Source organism: Doryrhamphus excisus, chromosome 13 (assembly GCF_030265055.1).
Source record: "Doryrhamphus excisus isolate RoL2022-K1 chromosome 13, RoL_Dexc_1.0, whole genome shotgun sequence".
NCBI lineage: Eukaryota > Metazoa > Chordata > Actinopteri > Syngnathiformes > Syngnathidae > Doryrhamphus > Doryrhamphus excisus.
The window spans coordinates 12,174,223-12,194,723 of NC_080478.1; the positions used below are offsets into that span (position 1 = coordinate 12,174,223).

Below are 20,501 nucleotides of genomic sequence, written 5' to 3' on the forward strand. Positions count from 1 at the left end.
ATTGATGTTTGTAAATTACATTTTAACGCTTTCATACTGAAAATAAAATGTGACATTTTGATGAAATTATATATGTTTTTTCTCAGATGATCTGAAAAAAAAGTAGGTGCAGATGGTCCCCAAGATGCTTTACAATGACCTACTGATCATAACACTCCTTGGCTGCCATCTACTGGCGACAGGTGGGAGTATACCTATATATAACAATATACCTATATGAATAATAATACACCAATTAAATGTTCAAATTGAATGCAAACTACGATTGAATGTCTTTAATCAGACACAATCTTATTTACCTGCAGCATCCAAAGATAAGGATTTTTAACTTTACAACTGTACTGTAACTGCTCTTTTTAATATTTTGTGCCTCATTTAATTCAATGTACAAAGTAAGTCGTTAAATCTTTATGTGGTATGTGAAACAATATGTACTTTAAGCACAGTGTCCAGTGACATACAGTAGGCAAGTGGCGCGTCTTATTGGATCCTGTGGGCGGATGTATGAGCCGTGCGTCCTGCTCACTGTTGACCGGACCCTGCGGTCCATTCAGCTCTCCTCCGTAAACTAGAGAACACCTGCAACCCATCATGCTCAGGTAAGACAACCCTCTCTGACACTTCTACAGCTATAACAAGAGGCCACCATTCCATCACTTTTCAGTTGGATGACTTGGAAGTCAGTTACGCACTCATTGAATTGATTTAAAGCGTCATGGTAGAAATGATCTCTTCATTTTTGTTTCCACTCGTTCTGTTTGGTGGTACATACACCTACCTGGCTTAGTGACCCCAATGTGTCATACTGGATGTGACCTTGGCGCTACATTCATTGCAACGTGACCGCTTTTACCGCGCGTAACTTAATCCCAGTAATACAATGTTCTTCCGTTGGAGAAGTGACAGCTCGGATTGGTGTCTGTTGGACAGGCGCTTACCCGCGCCTTTGCACAACAATAACATTTCAACTCAAATTTAACTAGCAAAAAATATTATACTGTATTACAGTGTAGTGTATAGCAGTTTTATGCACATGGTCATTAAGATGTACCTATTGGAGTGGGCAGATTGGTCCAAATAGTGATGGTGTTGATACCAAAGGTATTATGGCAGTCGGTGATGACAATGATTTGTTTTAGTTTCTATTTCTCACTTACTAACATCAAAATACTTGATACTGCCATTTATTTAAGTAACATATACTTAGGTTTATTTAAACTTCACCCATCCATCAATCCATGCATCCATGGTTGGATCCATTCTGTACTTATCCTCACAAGGCTCGCCTATCCCAGCTGTCTTCAGGCGAGAGGTGGGGTACACCCTGGACTGGTCGCCAACCAATCACAGCATACCCCTGCGACACTACCTTGCTGCATGTTTTTTTTTCCATCTCACAGCAACTACGGTGCATTCAGGGAGCCCTGAATAAAGTGAGATATGGCTACTCTTGATGAAAAAGCAACAGTGAAGAAACATGCTGTACATTTGACCTGTATTATTGCATACTACCAAATGATATCTGGCTTATGGTGAATGGGATCTTTGGTTCTCATTATGTATATGGAGGTGTGAGTGGTAGCGAGTGTGTATGTTCAGACTTGAGTGTAATGGTTTCTTGTCACAGAAACCTACATGTCAGCTGTGATGTAACGCACCACGATGAGATTAGGTGACATACAGGAGACACTAATTTGTGTGTGTGTGTGTGTGTGTGTGTGTGTACAGGCGACAACCACTGTGAGATTTCTACCCAGCTTGTATTCCATCATGGTGTATGGACAGATTCTTCACCGCCACCCTCCTGACGACTGCTTCATCATCGTCAACGTTGGAGGTTTCAAGCAAAAAATGGAGCACAACGTTCTTAACCGCTTCCCACACACCCGCCTGGCACGTCTTCTGTGTTGTAACTCCAAAGAAGCCATCCTGGAACTCTGCGATGACTTCATCCCTGCAGAAATGGAGTATTATTTTGACCGAAATCCACTTTTTTTCTGTTATATTCTCAACTTTTACCTGACGGGAAAGATGCACCTGGTAGATGGTTTGTGTGTGGTGTCCTTCTACCAAGAGATCGAGTATTGGGGTATCAAGGACCGCCATCTGGACTTGTGCTGCAGTGGTATATTCCTGGATCTCCTGGATGAAGCTGGTGGCTTTGGTGAGGATCATGGCAGCGACGAGCATCTCCTGTACGGTGCGGATTCCTTCAGTGAAGACCCATCCGCTGTGGACCAGGAAGTAGATATCTTTGAAGGAACCTGGTGTGCGAATGTGCGTCGGAATGTTTGGATCCGCCTTGAGAACCCATCGTACTCCGCTTCGGCCAAAGCCATGGCTGTGGCGTCGCTGAGTGTGGTTCTGGTGTCCATCGTGGCCATGTGTGTGCACAGCCTGCCAGACTTTCAACAGGTGGACCACAACAACAAAGAGATCGAAGATCCAGTGCTGGCTTTCTTTGAGAACCTCTGTGTCGTCTTATTTTCTGCCGAATTTATCCTTCGTCTGGTCGTTGCACCGTCAGCCAGGAAGTTCCTACACAGCCCTCTCAACATCATCGATTTGATGTCAGTCATGCCCTTCTACGTGACCTTGGCTTGTGATGTGAACATGGTGGATGAAGACGATAACTCAGAGTTGGAGAATTTGGGCAAGGTGATGCAGATTCTAAAATTGATGCGAGTCTTCCGCATCCTAAAACTGGCTCGCCACTCGGCTGGTCTACGCTCGCTCGGGGCCACACTGCGACACAGCACTCAGGAAGTCGGGCTCCTCGTGCTTTTCTTGTTTGTAGGAGTCTCCATGTTCTCCGCACTCATGTACTTTATAGAGAAGGAGTCCCTGGAGTCCGAGCTGCAGACTATCCCCATTGGCTGGTGGTGGGCCACCATTAGTATGACCACCGTGGGATACGGGGACACCTTTCCTGTTACTCTGGCTGGGAAGCTGGTAGGAACTCTTTGCATTCTCTCCGGGCTGCTTATTGTGGCTTTGCCCATCACCAACATCTTCAATAAGTTCACCAACTTCTACCAGAAACACCGGACGGCGGACCAGATGAAAGCAGAACCATTAACCAATCAGTGAGGTCGCAACAGACACTTTACCACGGCGCTGAAGCACGACAGGGCAAAACATTTAAAAGTATTACTCCCAAAGAATTGGAGTAACATATAGGCGGTAATCCATATCAAGTAATATATATCACATTGCAATATATTCAATTATTATGTATAATGATTTGAAAATATATACCATGTAATTAAAATGTACAAGACCTTTCTGCTAATAAAACAAACTTTACAGATGTCCCTTTTAGAGCGGCTTTAAGACATAAAAACGGCCACAAGGTGGCAGTAGTGCATTTGATTAGAGCTCGGCATGGATGTTTTGCATGTAAAAACGGATGTGGGAGAGCATGGAGGAGCGTAGCGTACAGGTGCTTACATATAGTAGGGACATTTTAACGCATGCACATGTATATTGTATAAAGTTCATGGTGTTTTATTTGTAAATAAATGGTTATTTTGATGTAAAAGAAGCCTTTTTGTATTGTTCATGCGTGTTGAGATATTTCACCTGTCACAAAGGCAGATCATTTGTGTGAAAGTGGAAATTTATGCCCGAAATGCCCGATATTTGTGATGAAAGATATGAGTCTAATCTTTCTTTTGTTAGGTTGCATGTTTATATAACCATAAACAATGTATTCAGTGTCTTGAAAAATGGGTCAAAATCATATAAAATGTCTTGAACTGAAGTGGGAAAGAATCGTTAGATTAGCAAAACACTGACTGACAAACCCTGATTGGTGTTATTGATAGAAATACAATGCAGTATATACTGTACTGTAATACTGTCATATTTCCATATTCTTACCCAGTGGATTAGCTTATCTACATCCTATATCCTTCTCCTCTTCTTTCATTTCATTCAGTCCCTTATTGATCCCCATATCTTGTTTCAACATAGCTGTATTGAGTTTCCAATGCATTTGCATTTTTTAGTATGAGAATGAGTAGTGATCTCCTGATCAATCACACTGTATTGAAAAGTTAGCTTTCTCACACAATGGATCTATCAACCCATGGAGAAAAAGGAAATGGTTTAGGGGTGCGACGACCGATTGGTAACCGATGGGGATCGGATGATATCAGTCAAAAAGCCGATAGCACATTGGCCGATATCAGTGAAAAAGAAGATATCCTACTGATCGATATCACTGAAAAAGACAATATCACATTGGTCGATATCAATGAAAAAGATGATATCCCATTGGCCGATATCAGTGAAAAAGATGATATCCCATCTGCTGATCAGCTTCTATGGTACCCAGGCCTTATTTGTCCGTAGTCACCTGCAAAACAGCAAGGAATTGTGTCATGATTAATCACAATTAATCATGATTAATCATGATTAATTATTAATCTCATGATCTGATTGCAAAAAAAATGTGTCTTTATTAATCATCTATCACCATGAGATGACTCCTTTAATGGAAACCATAAATGACCAGCTTGTGGCTTGTGATCCTGTCCCTGATATTGAAAGGACTGCATCATCAGCACTTATGGACGGTCACCTTTGATTATTTGCTGCTTCCGCCATTGCCCTTCATTTAGTTCATTGTCCACATGGAGGAGTGAAGTGCACGCTCAGCAATACCTGTGGGTGGCCATCTTGGGGTTCTTCAAGGACGGCCAGGTAGTTATTAGCACAAGGATGCTGAGACGGCATCTGGATATTATCAGGCCACTCATATAGAATGACTTTGGGGGAGAGGCGGGGTACAGCATCATCATTTGTTGATCGTAGTATCAACATCGCAACTGTATGGATGCTATCAATATTCAAGTGTACTACTGTATGGATAGTATTAATATTCAAGTGTACTACTGTATGTATAGTATCAATATTCAAGTGTATTACTGTATGTATAGAATCAACATTTAAGTGTACTACTCTATGCGTAGTATCAACATTTAAATGTACAACTGTATGGACAGTATTAATATTCAAGTGTACTATTGTATGTGTATCAACATTTAAGTGTACAACTGTATGGATAGTATCAACATTTAAGTGTACTACTGTACTTATGGTATCAATATTCAAGAGTACTACTGTATGTATAGTATCAACATTTAAGTGTACTACTGTATGGATAGTATCAATATTCAAGTGTACTACTGTATGTTTAGTATCAATATTCAAGTGTACTACTGTATGTATAGTATCAACATTTAAGTGTACTACTGTATGTATAGTATCAACATTTAGGTGTACTACTGTATGTATAGTATCAATATTCAAGTGTACTACTGTATGTATAGTATCAATATTTTAGTGTACAACTGTATGTATAGTATCAATATTTAAGTGTACTACTGTATGGATAGTATCAACATTTAAGTGTACTACTGTACTTATGGTATCAATATTCAAGAGTACTACTGTATGTATAGTATCAACATTTAAGTGTACTACTGTATGTATAGTATCAACATTTAGGTGTACTACTGTATGTATAGTATCAATATTCAAGTGTACTACTGTATGTATAGTATCAATATTTAAGTGTACTACTGTATGTATAGTATCAACATTTAAGTGTACTACTGTATGTATGGTATCAATATTCAAGAGTACTACTGTATGTATAGTATCAATATTTAAGTGTACTACTGTATTCATAGTATCAATATTCAAGTGTACTACTGTATGTATAGCATCAATATTTAAGTATACTACTGTATGGATAGTATCAATATTCAGGAATACTACTGTATGTATAGTATCAATATCTAAGTGTACTACTGCATGTATAGTATCAACATTTAGTTTACTACTGCATGTATAGTATCAACATTTAGTGTACTACTGTATGTATAGTATCAATATTCAAGTGTACTACTGTATGTATAGTATCAACATTTAAGAGTACTACTGTATGGATAAGTGTACAACTGTATGCATAGTATCAATATTCAAGTGTACTACTGTATGTATAGTATCAATATTCAAGTGTACATATAGTATGTATAGTATCAATATTAGTTCAATATTATAAAAGTATAGTACACTTAGTACGCTTAGTACTATACTAGCCGTAGAGAGTTCCTGTTGTGGGTGTGACGGTTTTGATGTTCAAGTGCCTTCTTTATTACTGCATATCAAAGCACCATCCACTGGGATTTTTTTCATTTTAACAATAATGATAATTTATAATAATAATTTTTACAATATGCATGTCAATAAATTAGAGCATTGTGCAAAAGGTTTGAAGTTTAATTCAGACAAAACTGGTCAAAGAGCTCACATGAAGTTTTTGTGGTTCATTTGTTGAAAGCAGCCATTTTTCACATACATTAATACATACATTTTTCACATACATACATTTGTGATTGGTTTTATGAGGTGTAATATTATAATTACAACTGGTCTGATTAAGGCCAATATTTTGAGTGCTGCACAGTTTAATGAGAGTCCAAAGACGTGCCGTTGTGTTTTTTGACGTCACATTGCATATGCAAATGTAAATTATGTATTAGGATGATGTGTCGCATTGGTCACCGTGTCATCGTATGACTCATCATGAGTCAAGGTAATTCGGAAGTCGACGTGCAGGCGTCACCAGCGTGCACGCTTCTATGTGTCAGCGTCCGGTGACCATACACCTATGTGACAGAGGGGGATGTGTGTGTACTTTAGAGGCACGACTCGGCGTGCAAAGACAGCTGCCAGTACATGAAAACACTGCAAGAAAGACTGGAGAAAAAAAGGAGGAAAGAGGTCTATAACTTAACGTTAGTATTTCACTCCGCTTTTTTACAACTTGTGCGTCCACAATGAGGGAAATCGTGCACCTCCAAGCCGGCCAGTGTGGGAACCAGATTGGGGCCAAAGTGAGTCATAAAATGTATTTTATATTTTCATGTGTTCGAACACTTGTCGGTGGATACATACAAGAAAGGTAAATAACTAATTCCCCTACTGTCCACTTGGTGTCAGCATTGTGCAGGCATTGCAAAGCTGGTCTCCCCACCATAGCTGGTCTCCCCACCATTGATAATTAACTAACACTAACTGTAAATCACGACTATATTTAAAACACATTATCATTTAAATCATTTACTTCAACTGACATTCGACTCGAATCGATTGCTGTAGTTGCACACTTGCCGGACTATAAAGTATATTCGCCTCCTACTTCTTATGGAGGACCAAATGGGATTTATTTCATTTTGTCCCATTTGATAAATCATTCATTAAATGCCTCATTAATAAATTCAATTAATAAATGCATGTTGAAATAATAAATGACAGGTGTAATTAAAAAATTAAAAAAAAATATATTTAAATATTTGAATGTGTCAGTAATTAATAAATATATGTTGAAAAAATCTAATATTTAAATAATTAAATGGGTGATTAATAAAATCAATAAATACATAAAAATACATGAATTAAGAGTTTAATATTTACATGTTTTTACAAGATTGATTTAATTGTTAAGATTTTTTATTTGATTATTTCATAATTTATTTAATTACTGGTTAAATTAATTAAGGATTTATTGACTTTGGTGGTATGCAACTTCATGAATAAATTGTCACAACTACCCATCAAAACTGTGGGCGGGACTAACACGTATCTAGTCCAATGATTGTGTTGGTCTGAAGCCCGGAAGTGTTTCTCAACGCGGAGAACAATCCAACTTTGTCGGGAGTTGGTGATATATTTTAAAGCTTGCAGAGTATATGGAAGCGGGATCTGCTGACCCACGGCATGTAGCAGTAAAGACAGAGGACTTTATTGTGCGTGTCGTCCGTGAACCTTGGCGGCGAAGTACTGTGGTACTTCCGGTAAATTTTCAGCCACACTCCATTCTATAAATTGGTCATATTGCGGAAGTAATTCTAACAACAACAATAAAGTCCTCTGTTCCTCTAATATCTAGTTAGATCAGATCCAGCTTCGACATACCCCGCAAAGTTTTAAATATCGCTCACCAACTCCCAAGAAAGTTGGAGCTTTTTCTCCGCTTTCAGTGTTTCACTCCAATGCAATCATTGGACTAGATTTGCATTAGTCCCGCCCACAGACTTAATGGGTGGTTGTCGCAGATCAAATTTATTCATGAGGTTGCACGCGCAGATTCTTTCATTTATTCATTCATTGAAATAATTAAATCATAAAATAATTAATTTAATCTTTAGTGTCATCCTACAGTTTTAATAAATTAATATGGAAATATGGTCGTTAATCATTACCAGTGCCTCTAATTAGTGTTTTTTTCATCCCACTAACCAACTACTAAAACTATATAGGTAATATTTTGGTAATCCTACTAATTTACTAACTATATGAACGAACAAACGCTGTATATGTAGATTCTTAAATCTTATCTTACATTTGGAATTGTACTAGATGTGAAATAAATAAGGAAATATAAAATATTGACATATATATATGTTTGCATTGGAGCAGTGCTCTTGTTATATCTTGTTTGCAGTTCTGGGAAGTGATTAGCGATGAGCATGGCATTGACCCAACTGGGACGTACCATGGAGACAGCGACCTGCAGCTGGACAGGATCAACGTTTACTACAATGAAGCCACAGGTTGACATTTCTTGATGTTTTGCTGCTTCCTTGCCGTTCCTGATGCTTACATTTGTCGTTCTTGTGCACGAAGGAGGTAAATACGTACCCCGTGCTGTTCTTGTGGACTTGGAACCAGGCACCATGGACTCTGTGAGATCCGGAGCTTTTGGGCAGATATTCCGACCTGACAATTTTGTGTTTGGTGAGTTAATGAAAGTGTTAAAGTCACATGTTTTGGTCGGAGTGGTTAAATTGCTTAACTTCCTGTGTAGGTCAGAGCGGTGCAGGTAACAACTGGGCCAAGGGTCATTACACCGAGGGAGCCGAGTTGGTCGACTCAGTCCTGGATGTCGTGCGCAAAGAGTCGGAAAGTTGTGATTGTCTGCAAGGCTACCAGCTCACGCACGCTCTTGGTGGTGGAACCGGGTCGGGCATGGGAACCCTGCTCATCAGCAAGATTCGTGAGGAGTACCCTGATCGGATCATGAATACGTTCAGCGTGGTGCCTTCCCCCAAGGTGAGCGAAAGCATACGTTTGAAGACGTAAAGCTAAAGAGGTGTTGTGTTCTTCAGGTATCGGACACGGTGGTGGAGCCCTACAACGCCACTCTGTCCATCCACCAGCTTGTTGAGAACACAGATGAAACCTACTGCATTGACAACGAAGCTCTCTACGACATCTGTTTCCGCACGCTGAAACTGACCACGCCCACCTACGGAGACCTGAACCACCTTGTGTCCTCCACCATCAGTGGCGTCACAACCTGCCTGCGCTTCCCCGGCCAACTCAACGCTGACCTCCGTAAACTGGCCGTCAACATGGTGCCTTTCCCTCGTTTGCACTTCTTCATGCCAGGTTTCGCGCCCCTGACTAGCAGGGGGAGCCAGCAGTACCGAGCTCTAACCGTTCCCGAACTCACTCAACAAGCGTTCGACGCCAAGAACATGATGGCGGCGTGCGACCCACGTCAAGGCCGCTACTTGACCGTGGCCACCGTGTTCCGTGGGCGTATGTCCATGAAGGAAGTGGACGAGCAGATGCTCAACGTCCAGAACAAGAACAGCAGCTACTTTGTGGAATGGATCCCCAACAACGTGAAGACCGCCGTTTGTGACATTCCACCCCGTGGCCTCAAGATGTCCGTCACCTTCATCGGCAACACCACGGCCATCCAGGAGATGTTCAAGCGAATCTCCGAGCAGTTTACGGCCATGCTGCGTCGCAAGGCATTCCTGCACTGGTACACAGGTGAAGGTATGGATGAGATGGAGTTCACTGAAGCTGAGAGCAACATGAATGATCTGGTGTCCGAGTACCAGCAGTACCAGGACGCCACCGCCGAGGATGAAGGGGAAGGCGAGGAGGAGGCGGAAGACGATTGAGGCTTGACCGTATCAAGGTGTCATTTCGATTCTTTTGAATCTCCATCACAAGAAATTGGAATTCAATGTTTTTTGGTTGTTGAGGAGGAATTAAAAATAAACATTTTCAAATGAATTAAAGTGTTGAGTATTTTAAAACATTTCTGATATAATATTAATGGAAATGTAACAATAGAGCCCATTATGTCATTATTGGGCTTCAACTAGGTGGCCTCGAGTCAGCGTCACTTCCTTTTGCAAATACACATCATTTTTCATTTGAGAATAATTTGGATGACCAAGTCAACTAATAAACCAGTATTAAATGTATCCTGTTGTAGTATAGTACCATCTAGTGGACGTAAGCAGTCATTAAAACTGCAAACCCGTTTCCACTTGTCAGCTTCAATGTGTACATGTGTAAAATATAAAAATGTATTCTACATATTACTCCATGACATCTATGATGCCTTTTTACAGATTAGGTAATTCACTAAAACCTAAAAAAATAGTGTAACATGACAAACATACTTTTTCTTCCCCTCAAGATTCTTTACAAAGAAATCATTGCAAGGGACCAGAGTTTATTTTAACCCTACAAAGACACAGGGTGAGAAAAATACAAAACCAAAAAATTATAAAAAATTAAGTGTCAAAACTATCCACCGTACACGGACCACAGTTTATTATTCATATTTTTAATATATCCTTTTTGTAATGCTGTGTGTACATACAAAATATATCAAACTAAATAAGGCAAATAAATAGAGGTACAATTTACAGGAAAATGCAACATTCCTCAATATTTTACTGGTGTTTTAATTTGATCTGAAACATCAAAAATGGTGTACAAAATACTTTTACACCTCTTTTTGTGAAAGGTACTTTTTTTGTTTTGTTTTCCCCAACTGTAAAAATACTGACTCCTCATAAGGATACAGGCTCCAAAAAAGGGGTGCAACATTTTTTAAGCAGTACAAAGTGATGTGAAACAAGCGTGTTTTTAATACCGCAAGCAATTTCCTATGTAAAAGGTATTACGTCACATTGCGTGCACGCTTCTTCGGGCATGCAGGTTGATGCCAAAGTGCACATTTGGACAGAAAACCCAACATTCCCTCATTTTAACACAGACATGTACGTCAGTGTCCTTTCCCACTATTCCCTCACTTCCATTCAGTATCTTTTTTTTTCCCCAGCGGCCCAGCCGGATTCCCAATCCTCACTTGCCCTTTTCCTCTTTTTTTTTTTTTAAATTAATATTTGACACCACTATTTTGCTGCACCCTTCTTGGTCTAAAGAAGTCTAAAACCTCCAAACATTGTTTGCAAATGGAAATGTCCCATAGTAAAAGTGCATTGAAAAAGCTACTAATTTCATTTCTCTTGATTTCCATCGTTACACTCCAAAATCAGCCAGTCAATGGCCTAATAAAAAACATCCAAACAAGGAACAAAACAAACAGAATAATAATAATAATACTGACAATGCTGCAAACCCCCCCTCAGTAAATAGTTGCCCTAAAATATGGGTTAAAGCTCTGGATTAAAGGTTGTGCCAACGTTTTGATATAGGCTACTAACAGTATATCTGGAGAGATAAAGGAGGTTAGGAAAAAAAGACCAGCAGAAATATACAAACAATGCTGGTTAAAGTGGTGGCGTTTTAGGAACATTTCTCAACTTTAAGGTTCATCAAACCTAAAGATCTTCTCTGTGTTGCCGTATTTTGCAAGCTTGAAGTAACAAGAACTGAATGAAACAAGGGTGGGACACCCCTTCCCCCCCGTTTCAGGACACAAAAGTGAAACATAGTGTGGGCTGGGATCAGGCTACAGAGCTGAAAATGTACACCGCCATGTTCATTAGCCATTTTGAAACACCACCAAGTACTGTACATACATTAGCAGCACCATGCAGAATGAGGAATGGTACTTGTGTGAACTCAGGGTCAGAGAGGCACTTCCGGGTGAGTATGTGGTACGACGACGGACAAACATCACAACATACGTGTGTGAGTCATCATATAAACATGTACAAGTGGTGTTTTCAATCAACGTATCGCTAAACTATACGAGGAATTAACACCAAGTGCTTGTTGAATCAAGTGCTAAGGGAGGTGTAGGAAGCAGTATTGCAGTACTGGTATCTGTTTATTACAAGCTGTGCAAATCAGATCGCAGCCAAATGAAATATTTTCTATGCCAAGTTACAGCTGTTAGGAATTGTTGGGAGTAGAAAATGCTTGCATTTTTAAGGAATCTGCACCATGTTGCCCTCTAGTGTTAACATAAAGACATTGCAGCATTAGTCACGTGTACTAAGATTTTTAGAAATGCATATATTAAAATATCTCTACCACCGCTTCCTTTAACCAACACACGTTGTCGCAGCATTCGATGCGCTTATGAAATACATGTGTTGACATACAAACAAGCGTCTGTAATACTGAAATACCGATGATACTGCAGTTTAAGTGGAAGTAACGCTGGTCTTGGCGGATTGACTGGATTGATGGCTAAATTTAGTTAAGTGTAATAAACACTGTAGATTAGCCATAATAAAGCTGAGCAGGGAGAGCTGTAAACATGAAAAAAAAGCCATTTCCTTCATCATGTTTGTTGGCATGTGGACCTGTAGGCATGTAGAACACACACAGCTACACGTTTGTAGGCTGGCCTATGAGCATTCACTAAGACAAGAGAAGCTGCAGTGCAAACAAGACAAAATGTAAAGCGCAAAATGTGTAGAAATTAACTAGTAGAGCACCAACAAAAATGACATGAAAACCTTCAAAAACAACCCGTTGCAGTTTAGCTCATGCACATGTTTTGGCACTGGTCGATGCCAGAACAACGCTGTGGAAGTGGACACCTTAATGCTGCAATTAGAAGACATGGAGGACACGTGATCACCGGTCGTATCCTTCCTAGGTTGCATTTTTGGAGATCTTCCATATCATTTCCAGATGTGGAGATGTGGCTTCAGAAGCCATTTCCAATCCACGTTCTCGCTTTCATACAATATGTGCAGAGCGACTGACCGTGACAAAGCACCAGCATCAAACTTGAGGGTTTTGTCGGGAAGAAGCGGTGAGGAACACCGGAGTGACGAATGGCGAGAAGCTGAAGCACAGTGGTCAAAAGTCATGGCCTGATGTGTCACAGTGGTCTGTGCCCAGCATCCCACCTGCCCCGCGTCCAGATCACAAGATCACATAACGTCCAGGAGTGACAGGTCGCACATGGCGTGTGGTCACATCAAACGAGTCCACATCAGGGCTGACCTGAGCAGGCGTTTTCTGTTTTTTTTCCCGCCCTAGTAGGTGACCTTGGTGACAGCGCGTTCTCGCCCACCTCCCTCCACCAGCTGGTTGACGGAGCGCTTGCGGTTCCTTTTGAATTTGTTCAGGTCTTTGTCAAAAACCTCGCCAGAACGCAGGGCCGACACCAGGTCATCAAATTCCCCTCCGACCTCGTCTGAGGCCCCGCTTTTCTTAGACCGACGTTCCCGTTCCCGCTGCTCCTTCAGCTGGAAAATTAAAGAAACATGTCGGTACAACTACACCTTGGACAAATGACCCTACTAGCCTCTTACCATAGCCTCCATGCGTGCCCTCCTCTCCTCCTCGTCTTTGCGGCGTTGCATGTTTTCCAGGTCTTGACGGGCTTCGCTGAACGATCCCAGGAAGGTGTCAAAAATCCCAAAGAACTCATCCGGCTGCATTCTTCCTTCTTCTTCCCCAAAGTGCTTTAGAGATTTGGCAAACTGCACAAAGAAGCAAGTATAGTCAAACAAAACTCGGTTTTCATAAGCCCAGGACTAGGATTCCACTTAAACTAGTCTGGCTTTCTACCTGCTGCAGGATGCATATTGCCAAATTTTGCAAGAAAGGACTTTTTTTCATAGAAATTAACAAATATGTTAATGTTAGTGCGGCCTGCGCAAGTTTGATATGGATGCTGTATGGTATCATGTACCCAGAAAAAATTATTACGTTTGATTAATGTTCATGTTAAAGGTTAAATAACTGTTAATAGTTATCCTCCCTACCCGAGTGGAAGTGGTAAGTTTTTGGCTATTTAAGTTTAAAGGAAATAACTTGAAGGCTACCGTTTAGGTCGCTAGCTCTCTAGTTTGCGAGTTAGCATGTGTCTCAAGACCCTGCAGTTGCGCAATATGTTGTAAATAAAAAAAGTATAAATGTGACTATAGTCTTGTTTTAACAAATATGGGAATAGGGAGGACACAGGGAAAGAAAATATGGGGTTTAAGTCCATAAAGTGCAGCACATATTGTCTACTTGCTCCTGGACCTTTAACTAAAAAAACTCTTAATGTGGTTTGTTCAGCATTTTACAAGCTTTTCCTCTTTTTAGAATAGAATTCCATCGTTTGTTGATGAAGTGACAAGTCAAAAGTGGACAGTGACAAGTTGCCATATTGTCTAATTTTTCTTTTTTGATGAAGACACGTCTCTCTTCAGTCCGTCTAGCACTAGACAACTCCATGTAGTCTCTTCACATGACTTCATTCAAGTAAGCATTTACAGGATGTAAAAATATATTTAAAAAAATCATACAGAAAACTCCTGAACTCCATGTAGCCTTAGAGTTATCATATACTAAAGTTTTCCAATGATGCCTAACCATCCTGTCATTATGGGCAGGTCACCATAGCAACCGAAACATCAATACGACTCCTCTAATTAAGTTTCTGGTCAAATCTGTTTCCTCCGCTCTCCATGGGTGTGTCCTTAATCAGGAGATGAACACACCCACAAACACACAATTTCATTAATTATAGAACTAAATGCTATAATTTGCTTTACTAATACTTAAAATCATGAAACACTATAATTTAATCTGGCAACAAATCAGATGCCTAAATTATATATTGGAGTTAAATCTTATCAGATTGTGGTCAGATCCGTCCAAGGATGGAAATATTACTGTACTGTACTCAGTGTGCCAGTCCGCTTTGTGTATATCAGATTCTCACATAACTCCATGTCAAAACTAACATCAACATAAATATGCCCTGCTGTGATAATTCCCTGACCCAAGCAAGCCTCAAAGAGATCATTCCGCACTTAGACTCAAGGCTGATGTGAGCACTCAAACATACAATGTATACTTTACACTAATCTGCGTGCTTGAATGATAAACGCCTGGAAGCACTTACACAGATTAATGACTAACGCTGTTAATGTTCATACTAACAGTGTGAGCCTGATATTTGTATGTATGTACCAATTAGCACTAATGCTCATAATTCACATTCTCTTTGTATGAAATCTATTTTTTTTCCTCACTGCTGTGCAGAAAGTGAATGTATGGATGAGAAATAAACATACAGTATAGTTTCAGAGTCAGTGATGACCCCGAACATGTATGTTGGAGTGAGCACATGTTAAGGCTAAACCATACAAATCTCTTCTTGATGAGCGGGAAAATCCCTTCTGTCCTCTGGAAACCCGTCCCAGTAACCTTCATGACCTTGGACCAGTGTAATCCTTTGTAATGTATGTAGTGATGTCTGAAGCTGGCGGTGTGGCACTGCGTATCTCGTCATACTGTAATATTACTGTTGAGTGGTGACGAGTGTATAATACTGCATATCTCCATGTCTTTGAATGCATCCTCTAAATACCTTATATTTATTTTCATTTTCAATAGGCGGGAGAGTGGTTAGTATGCAGGCCTCACAGCTAGGAGACCCGAGTTCAATTCCACAGTCTGTGTATAGTTTGCATGTTCTCCTCATGGGTTTTCTCCGGGTAATCCGGTTTCCTCCCACATTCCAAAAACATGCTAGGTTAATTGGTGACTCCAAATTGTCCATAGGTATGAATGTGAGTGTGAATGGTTGTTTGTCTATATGTGCCCTGTGATTGGCTGGCGACCAGCTGGGATAGGCTCCAGCACCCCCTGTCACCCTTGTGAGGATAAGCAGTAGAAAATTAAAGAATGAATAATAATAATAATAATAATAATAATAATACAGTAGGCCATATTCAACTACAAAACAGCATCCATCCATTTTCTATGTCGCTTATCCTCACTAGGGGTATGCTGGAGCTTATCCCAGCTGACTACAGGAGAGACTGACACAAAAAAACATGATTTATGAATATATTTTTGAAAAGAAGTGATAAAGTGAATCAGCAAAATTCAAAGCATTAACTGTAGAGGGATTACTGTAATTTTTGTCACCTGGGGACGCTGGTGAATTACCTAGCATTTCATCACCTCGTAGTGCAAGGCGTTGAGGAACTTTGACAAATTTAGCTTCAGATTCACACATACACATACACATACACACACAGGTTATGGCTGTTGAGGGCCTGGCCCAGTGAACACAGGTTCTTTTGTTTTCCATCTATAACTGCTGTCCGACTACCCCATTTCTTTCCCACTAACATCCCAACAGGCTCGTTTCCCCACTAAATCCTCCCTAGACAAATAAAAAAGTGCAGGGGGAAACGACTTGAGGGGCCTTAGACCGCTCCTCCTCCCTGTCTATCACACACAGTTGATCATTTCAACATTTGGGGAGGGCTAATAATGGAAAATGACTGATAAGACTGATAAGAATTGCTCACCGATGTCAGTAGTAAGATGTAGAATGGGGCATTGAAGAACACTGCATTTTTTCCATTATCTGCCAATTTGTTCCACAATATATCAATAGGACAGCCAGCAGACGTTAAATCAGGGGTCTCAAACACGCGGCCCGCGGGCCAAATGTGACCCGCAGGACACTAGTTTGAGACCCCCACCTTGATATGAAAGTTTAATGTTAGTGCGGCCCGCGCAAGTTTGATATGGATGCTGTATGGTAGCATGTACCCAGAAAAAATTATTACGTTTGATTAATGTTCATGTTAAAGGTTAAATAACTGTTAATAGTTATCCCCCCTATCTGTGTGGAAGTGGTAAGTTTTTGGCTATTTAAGTTTAAAGGAAATAACTTGAAGGCTACCGTTTAGGTCTCTAGTTTGCGAGTTAGCATGTGTCTCAAGAATCCAGACTAATATTTCTATGCTGCGCCCCCCCCCCCCCCGCCCGCCACACTGGACAAAAGCAAGTTTTATCATTCCTCCCTTAAGAGTTGAGTCTTTCATCTTCCTTTTCTCTTATCTGCCTAATGATTCATATTCAAGCCACCCGTATGGACTCGTGAGACACTTTTACTGTACGGCTGGCTTGTTTAGTGGTTACCTTGTCCTTGGCCTCGCTCAACTGATCTTCCAGTTCAGAGAAGCTGAAGCCCGCCACGGTGATGAAGTCACCAATTACAGCCACAAACTTATCCCCACGTTCCCTCGTTCTGCTCTGCTGCTGGTAGTGCAGCTCCTGGTGCAAAAAAAAAACAGGAAATGTTTCACATAGAAGCTAAATATTAATTAATTTACTTAATTGTAAATGTGGTTAAGTGTACAGTTGCAGTCAGAGGTTTACATTCACTCATCCTCGGGATGAATGTCAATTTTGGGCCATTACTCTTTTTCTGGGGTCGAATAATAATACAACATACACCGTCAATTATTCTGGATGCACAAGTTGGAATTTCTTATGAATTATATCTAATTTACACAAAATCAATATGATGAATACAGATTCAAATATACATACAATCCTTGTTCAAATGTCTTTTAGGAGGCTTCACCTCAAATGGGCCCTTTCTGTAGTCATCAACAATCTTTTGGGATCACTCTGGCTGAATATTTGACCACTCTTCTTGGCAGAACCGGTAGAATTCATTTAAACTGGTTGGTTTCCTGGCACGGACTGGCTTTTAAGCATAGTCCACAAATGCTCTATTTAGTTTAAGTTGAGACCATTCCAGAAGTTTACTTTTAGTCTGCTGTAATCGTTCCAAAAACAGATTTTGATGTGTGTTTGGGCTCAGTGTCTTGTTGGAACACTACAAGTGTCCAAGTTTCAGCCGTTTTGCTGCATTTGAGGTGATGAAGAATTTAGAGGTAGTCCTCCTCTTTGCTCTTTGTCCGTTGCTTCCACGATCATCACGACACCTCCAAACTTATATCTTGTCATTATGGTCAAAAAGTATAATCTTTGTTTTGTCTGACCAACAAATCTTGGCTTGTCTCAGTGGTCACATGCAAATTTCAGTTGAGTTCACTTGCAGTTTTAAAGATTCCTGGGTTGTTCTTCAACATGCTAACCAATTTCCTTTCATCAAGGTGTGACAGTATGTAGCAAAGTAATGACACATTGAATTAATACGTACATGTGTACAATTGTTTGTTGATCTTGGAATCTGTAGTTGTTTAGATATGGCTTCCCAACATGTCTACTTCATTCACTGAATTCCTTGGACTTTGTTTTTCTGAGTATTGGTACAGCCGAGTGCTGTCAAACAAATCCTTTTATGTTGCCAAAGAGAAACTATCAGCTGTAGTCAATCATGAGCCCCAATGAAAAGTTAACAGAGCTTGGCTTCCTGAAATTAAAACACATTCTGGAACCTGATAGAAGATTTAGGTGACTGTAAGGGCCCAAAATGAAAACATTGAAGGCCATGATGAGAGTACGTAAACCTCTGACCGGAGATGTACGGTGTATGCTTCTCTGAAACCGTATTTGCATTAAAAACCTCACCCCTTGTAGTTAATGTGTGCCCTTCCCAAAGAACATAATTACAGGCATGAGAAGAACCACTGGAAGCAAACAACACAAACTCACCGCCTCAAGAGCCTTCAGTCCGCTTTTTATACTGTGCACCTCTTTTTCTAATTCTGACAAACTAGAAACAAAACAAACAGCAAACACATTAAAAATTATGCATGTTTAAGGTTACATTTTGTTTCATTTCAACTATATGCTGAAACAAGATCATACTCACTTGACTTTTGCAGCCTCTGGGATGCTACTGAGGTCCAGCTGGATGTGTAGCGTGTCGGGGTAGTTCTTCTCAAAGATCATGATCAGGTAGTGCAACATGGTGATGTTCCTGGTACATTATGAGAGGGCGGAAATACAAAACTTAGAATCAAGTAAACCTGCATTTGCCCTTATGAATGTAAATAGAGACAACAAAATGCAGGAAAGCCTGGTTAGATTTTGTGAGACAATTGTGCTATACTCGCTAGATCACATAAATCACATTCAGACAAATGCTACAGATATGGATGGCATGTCACACTTTAACTGCATCATGGCCATAAGGTTTTTTTTAAGGAAAAGAAAATGAAATAGTCCTCAACATTGAAGTAAGTTGCTAAAAAAACCCTAACTGTGTACACAACACAATGTCTTGGTCATCAGTCATAGTCTGCATCTGCTCACCTGTCTATGCTTGACTTGGTGTCAGCAATCTTATTGAGGCTGGAGACCTTAAACCCGAACGCATTTCCTCTCTGGCCCTTGTTCATAAAGTTGCCAAAGGCAAGCACGACCTCCAGGATCTGAGTAAGCCTCTTGCTTCGGACCACCTCCCTGGAAGCATTCAGGATGGCTGTGGCAGAATACAAAGTGAGAAAAGTGAATACAGAAAATCCTCAGTGTGGAGATTGATAGTACATTTGTTAAGTGTGTCAATCAGTTTTTCAAAGGCTCACTTCATTAGGTCTCCTCAACAGCCTACAGTGATCTAATACAACACATCTACGTCTTTTTCCAACAGTGAAACAAGCTTTAGCCGTACAGTTTCCCTATTTTCAATGTCCTTCACAATGATTGATCAATAAAGCTTTCAAAAAGTGGGCAACTCAGCGGGGAAGCCCATCAAATCCTTCCATGTACTTATATAACAGCAGGAGGAAGAAGGAATATTCCAAACTCTGAGCTGTCACTTTCCTTCCCCCGGAGAACAGGCCTCTCTGGCAAAGTGCAGGTGCTTCCCTCTCCCCACAGAGGAAACCTCAGCGTGAATGCTAAAACCATTATAATCCATATTGTTATTGTTCCAGCTCATTGTGCCATGATGAAGCATTAGAATGATTCTCCCGAGTCTCCTCACAGTGTTCTACTTGATACAGAACAGCCTGGTTGAACTCTGCTCCATCTTTTGAAAATTCTTCTATTAAACATGTTGGGTGGTCCAGGAAATTATAGTCTCATCTGGGGTAACACAACGCAACATGATTGAGAACTTAGTATGTGCGGTTTGGGAACATTTGGATCCAACAACAAAGGTTTCCAGAGACTTGGATCTGAACTCAATCCTTGCAGGATTAGGCTTCTGTTTTCTTTCCAATCCTGATGGCCAGTAACGTCACAAGATATACGCAATTTGAGTAGAGAGAAAAATGCTGCAGCACACACATACACAATTAAACCATCGGCGGAAAAAAACAACAAACATGCATACACACTTGACAATAGAACGCATTAGAAGTCTATTTTCCCCCTCCAGGTCTTTGAGCTGAGCTGCATGTTTATGAGCAAAGGCTTTCCCTCTCAACATGGGCCAGTTTTCCAAAACATCCTCCTGGGTAACCTGGAAGCCTGTTTGCAGAATACGCCCTCAGTAATCCACACGCACTCGTGCACACATGCTGTCC

General features: G+C 40.4%; 3 protein-coding genes across 9 annotated transcripts in view; 2 read left to right on the forward strand and 1 right to left on the reverse strand.

The window, feature by feature from the left end:
* The first annotated feature begins 463 nt into the window (after positions 1 to 463).
* LOC131140659 (potassium voltage-gated channel subfamily S member 3-like) lies at positions 464 to 3,455 on the forward strand. Its single transcript, XM_058091289.1, has 2 exons — positions 464 to 599; positions 1,729 to 3,455. Exon 2 carries the CDS (start codon positions 1,771 to 1,773, stop codon positions 3,088 to 3,090), a length of 1,320 nt encoding a protein of 439 aa, XP_057947272.1. The 5' UTR covers positions 464 to 599; positions 1,729 to 1,770; the 3' UTR covers positions 3,091 to 3,455.
* A 3,229-nt stretch (positions 3,456 to 6,684) lies between these two features.
* LOC131140743 (tubulin beta-4B chain-like) lies at positions 6,685 to 10,096 on the forward strand. 5 transcript variants are annotated; one of them, XM_058091424.1, is made up of 5 exons: positions 6,685 to 6,908; positions 8,519 to 8,627; positions 8,701 to 8,811; positions 8,882 to 9,126; positions 9,183 to 10,096. In XM_058091424.1, the coding sequence occupies exons 1-5, from the start codon at positions 6,852 to 6,854 to the stop codon at positions 9,990 to 9,992; spliced, it is 1,332 nt and encodes a 443-aa protein (XP_057947407.1). In that variant the 5' UTR covers positions 6,685 to 6,851; the 3' UTR covers positions 9,993 to 10,096. The 5 variants fall into 5 exon arrangements, with proteins under 5 accessions (XP_057947407.1, XP_057947410.1, XP_057947408.1 ...); XM_058091427.1 differs by having other exon boundaries at positions 6,704 to 6,809; XM_058091425.1 differs by having other exon boundaries at positions 6,758 to 6,908; positions 8,494 to 8,627.
* A 405-nt stretch (positions 10,097 to 10,501) lies between these two features.
* daam2 (dishevelled associated activator of morphogenesis 2) overlaps positions 10,502 to 20,501 on the reverse strand; it is a 76,060-nt gene continuing 66,060 nt past the window's right edge. For all 3 annotated transcript variants that reach the window (XM_058091419.1, XM_058091422.1, XM_058091421.1), the window contains 6 exons: positions 19,285 to 19,453; positions 18,842 to 18,949; positions 18,682 to 18,742; positions 17,194 to 17,328; positions 13,569 to 13,739; positions 10,502 to 13,502 (listed from right to left, as the gene is read on the reverse strand). In XM_058091419.1, the coding sequence (XP_057947402.1) occupies positions 13,290 to 13,502; positions 13,569 to 13,739; positions 17,194 to 17,328; positions 18,682 to 18,742; positions 18,842 to 18,949; positions 19,285 to 19,453 (857 nt within the window). In that variant the 3' untranslated portion in view covers positions 10,502 to 13,289. The remainder of the gene's footprint in view (positions 13,503 to 13,568; positions 13,740 to 17,193; positions 17,329 to 18,681; positions 18,743 to 18,841; positions 18,950 to 19,284; positions 19,454 to 20,501) is intronic.

What these genes read in the sequence shown, in the direction of transcription:
- LOC131140659 (XM_058091289.1), top strand. Translation starts at nt 1,771, where the DNA reads ATGGTGTATGGACAGATTCTTCACCGCCACCCTCCTGACGACTGCTTC.
- LOC131140743 (XM_058091423.1), top strand. Translation starts at nt 7,764, where the DNA reads ATGGAAGCGGGATCTGCTGACCCACGGCATGTAGCAGTAAAGACAGAG. An exon ending in ACCTGACAATTTTGTGTTTG is followed by an intron (nt 8,812 to 8,881) that starts GTGAGTTAATGA and finishes CTTCCTGTGTAG; the next exon opens with GTCAGAGCGGTGCAGGTAAC. An exon ending in GCGTGGTGCCTTCCCCCAAG is followed by an intron (nt 9,127 to 9,182) that starts GTGAGCGAAAGC and finishes TGTGTTCTTCAG; the next exon opens with GTATCGGACACGGTGGTGGA.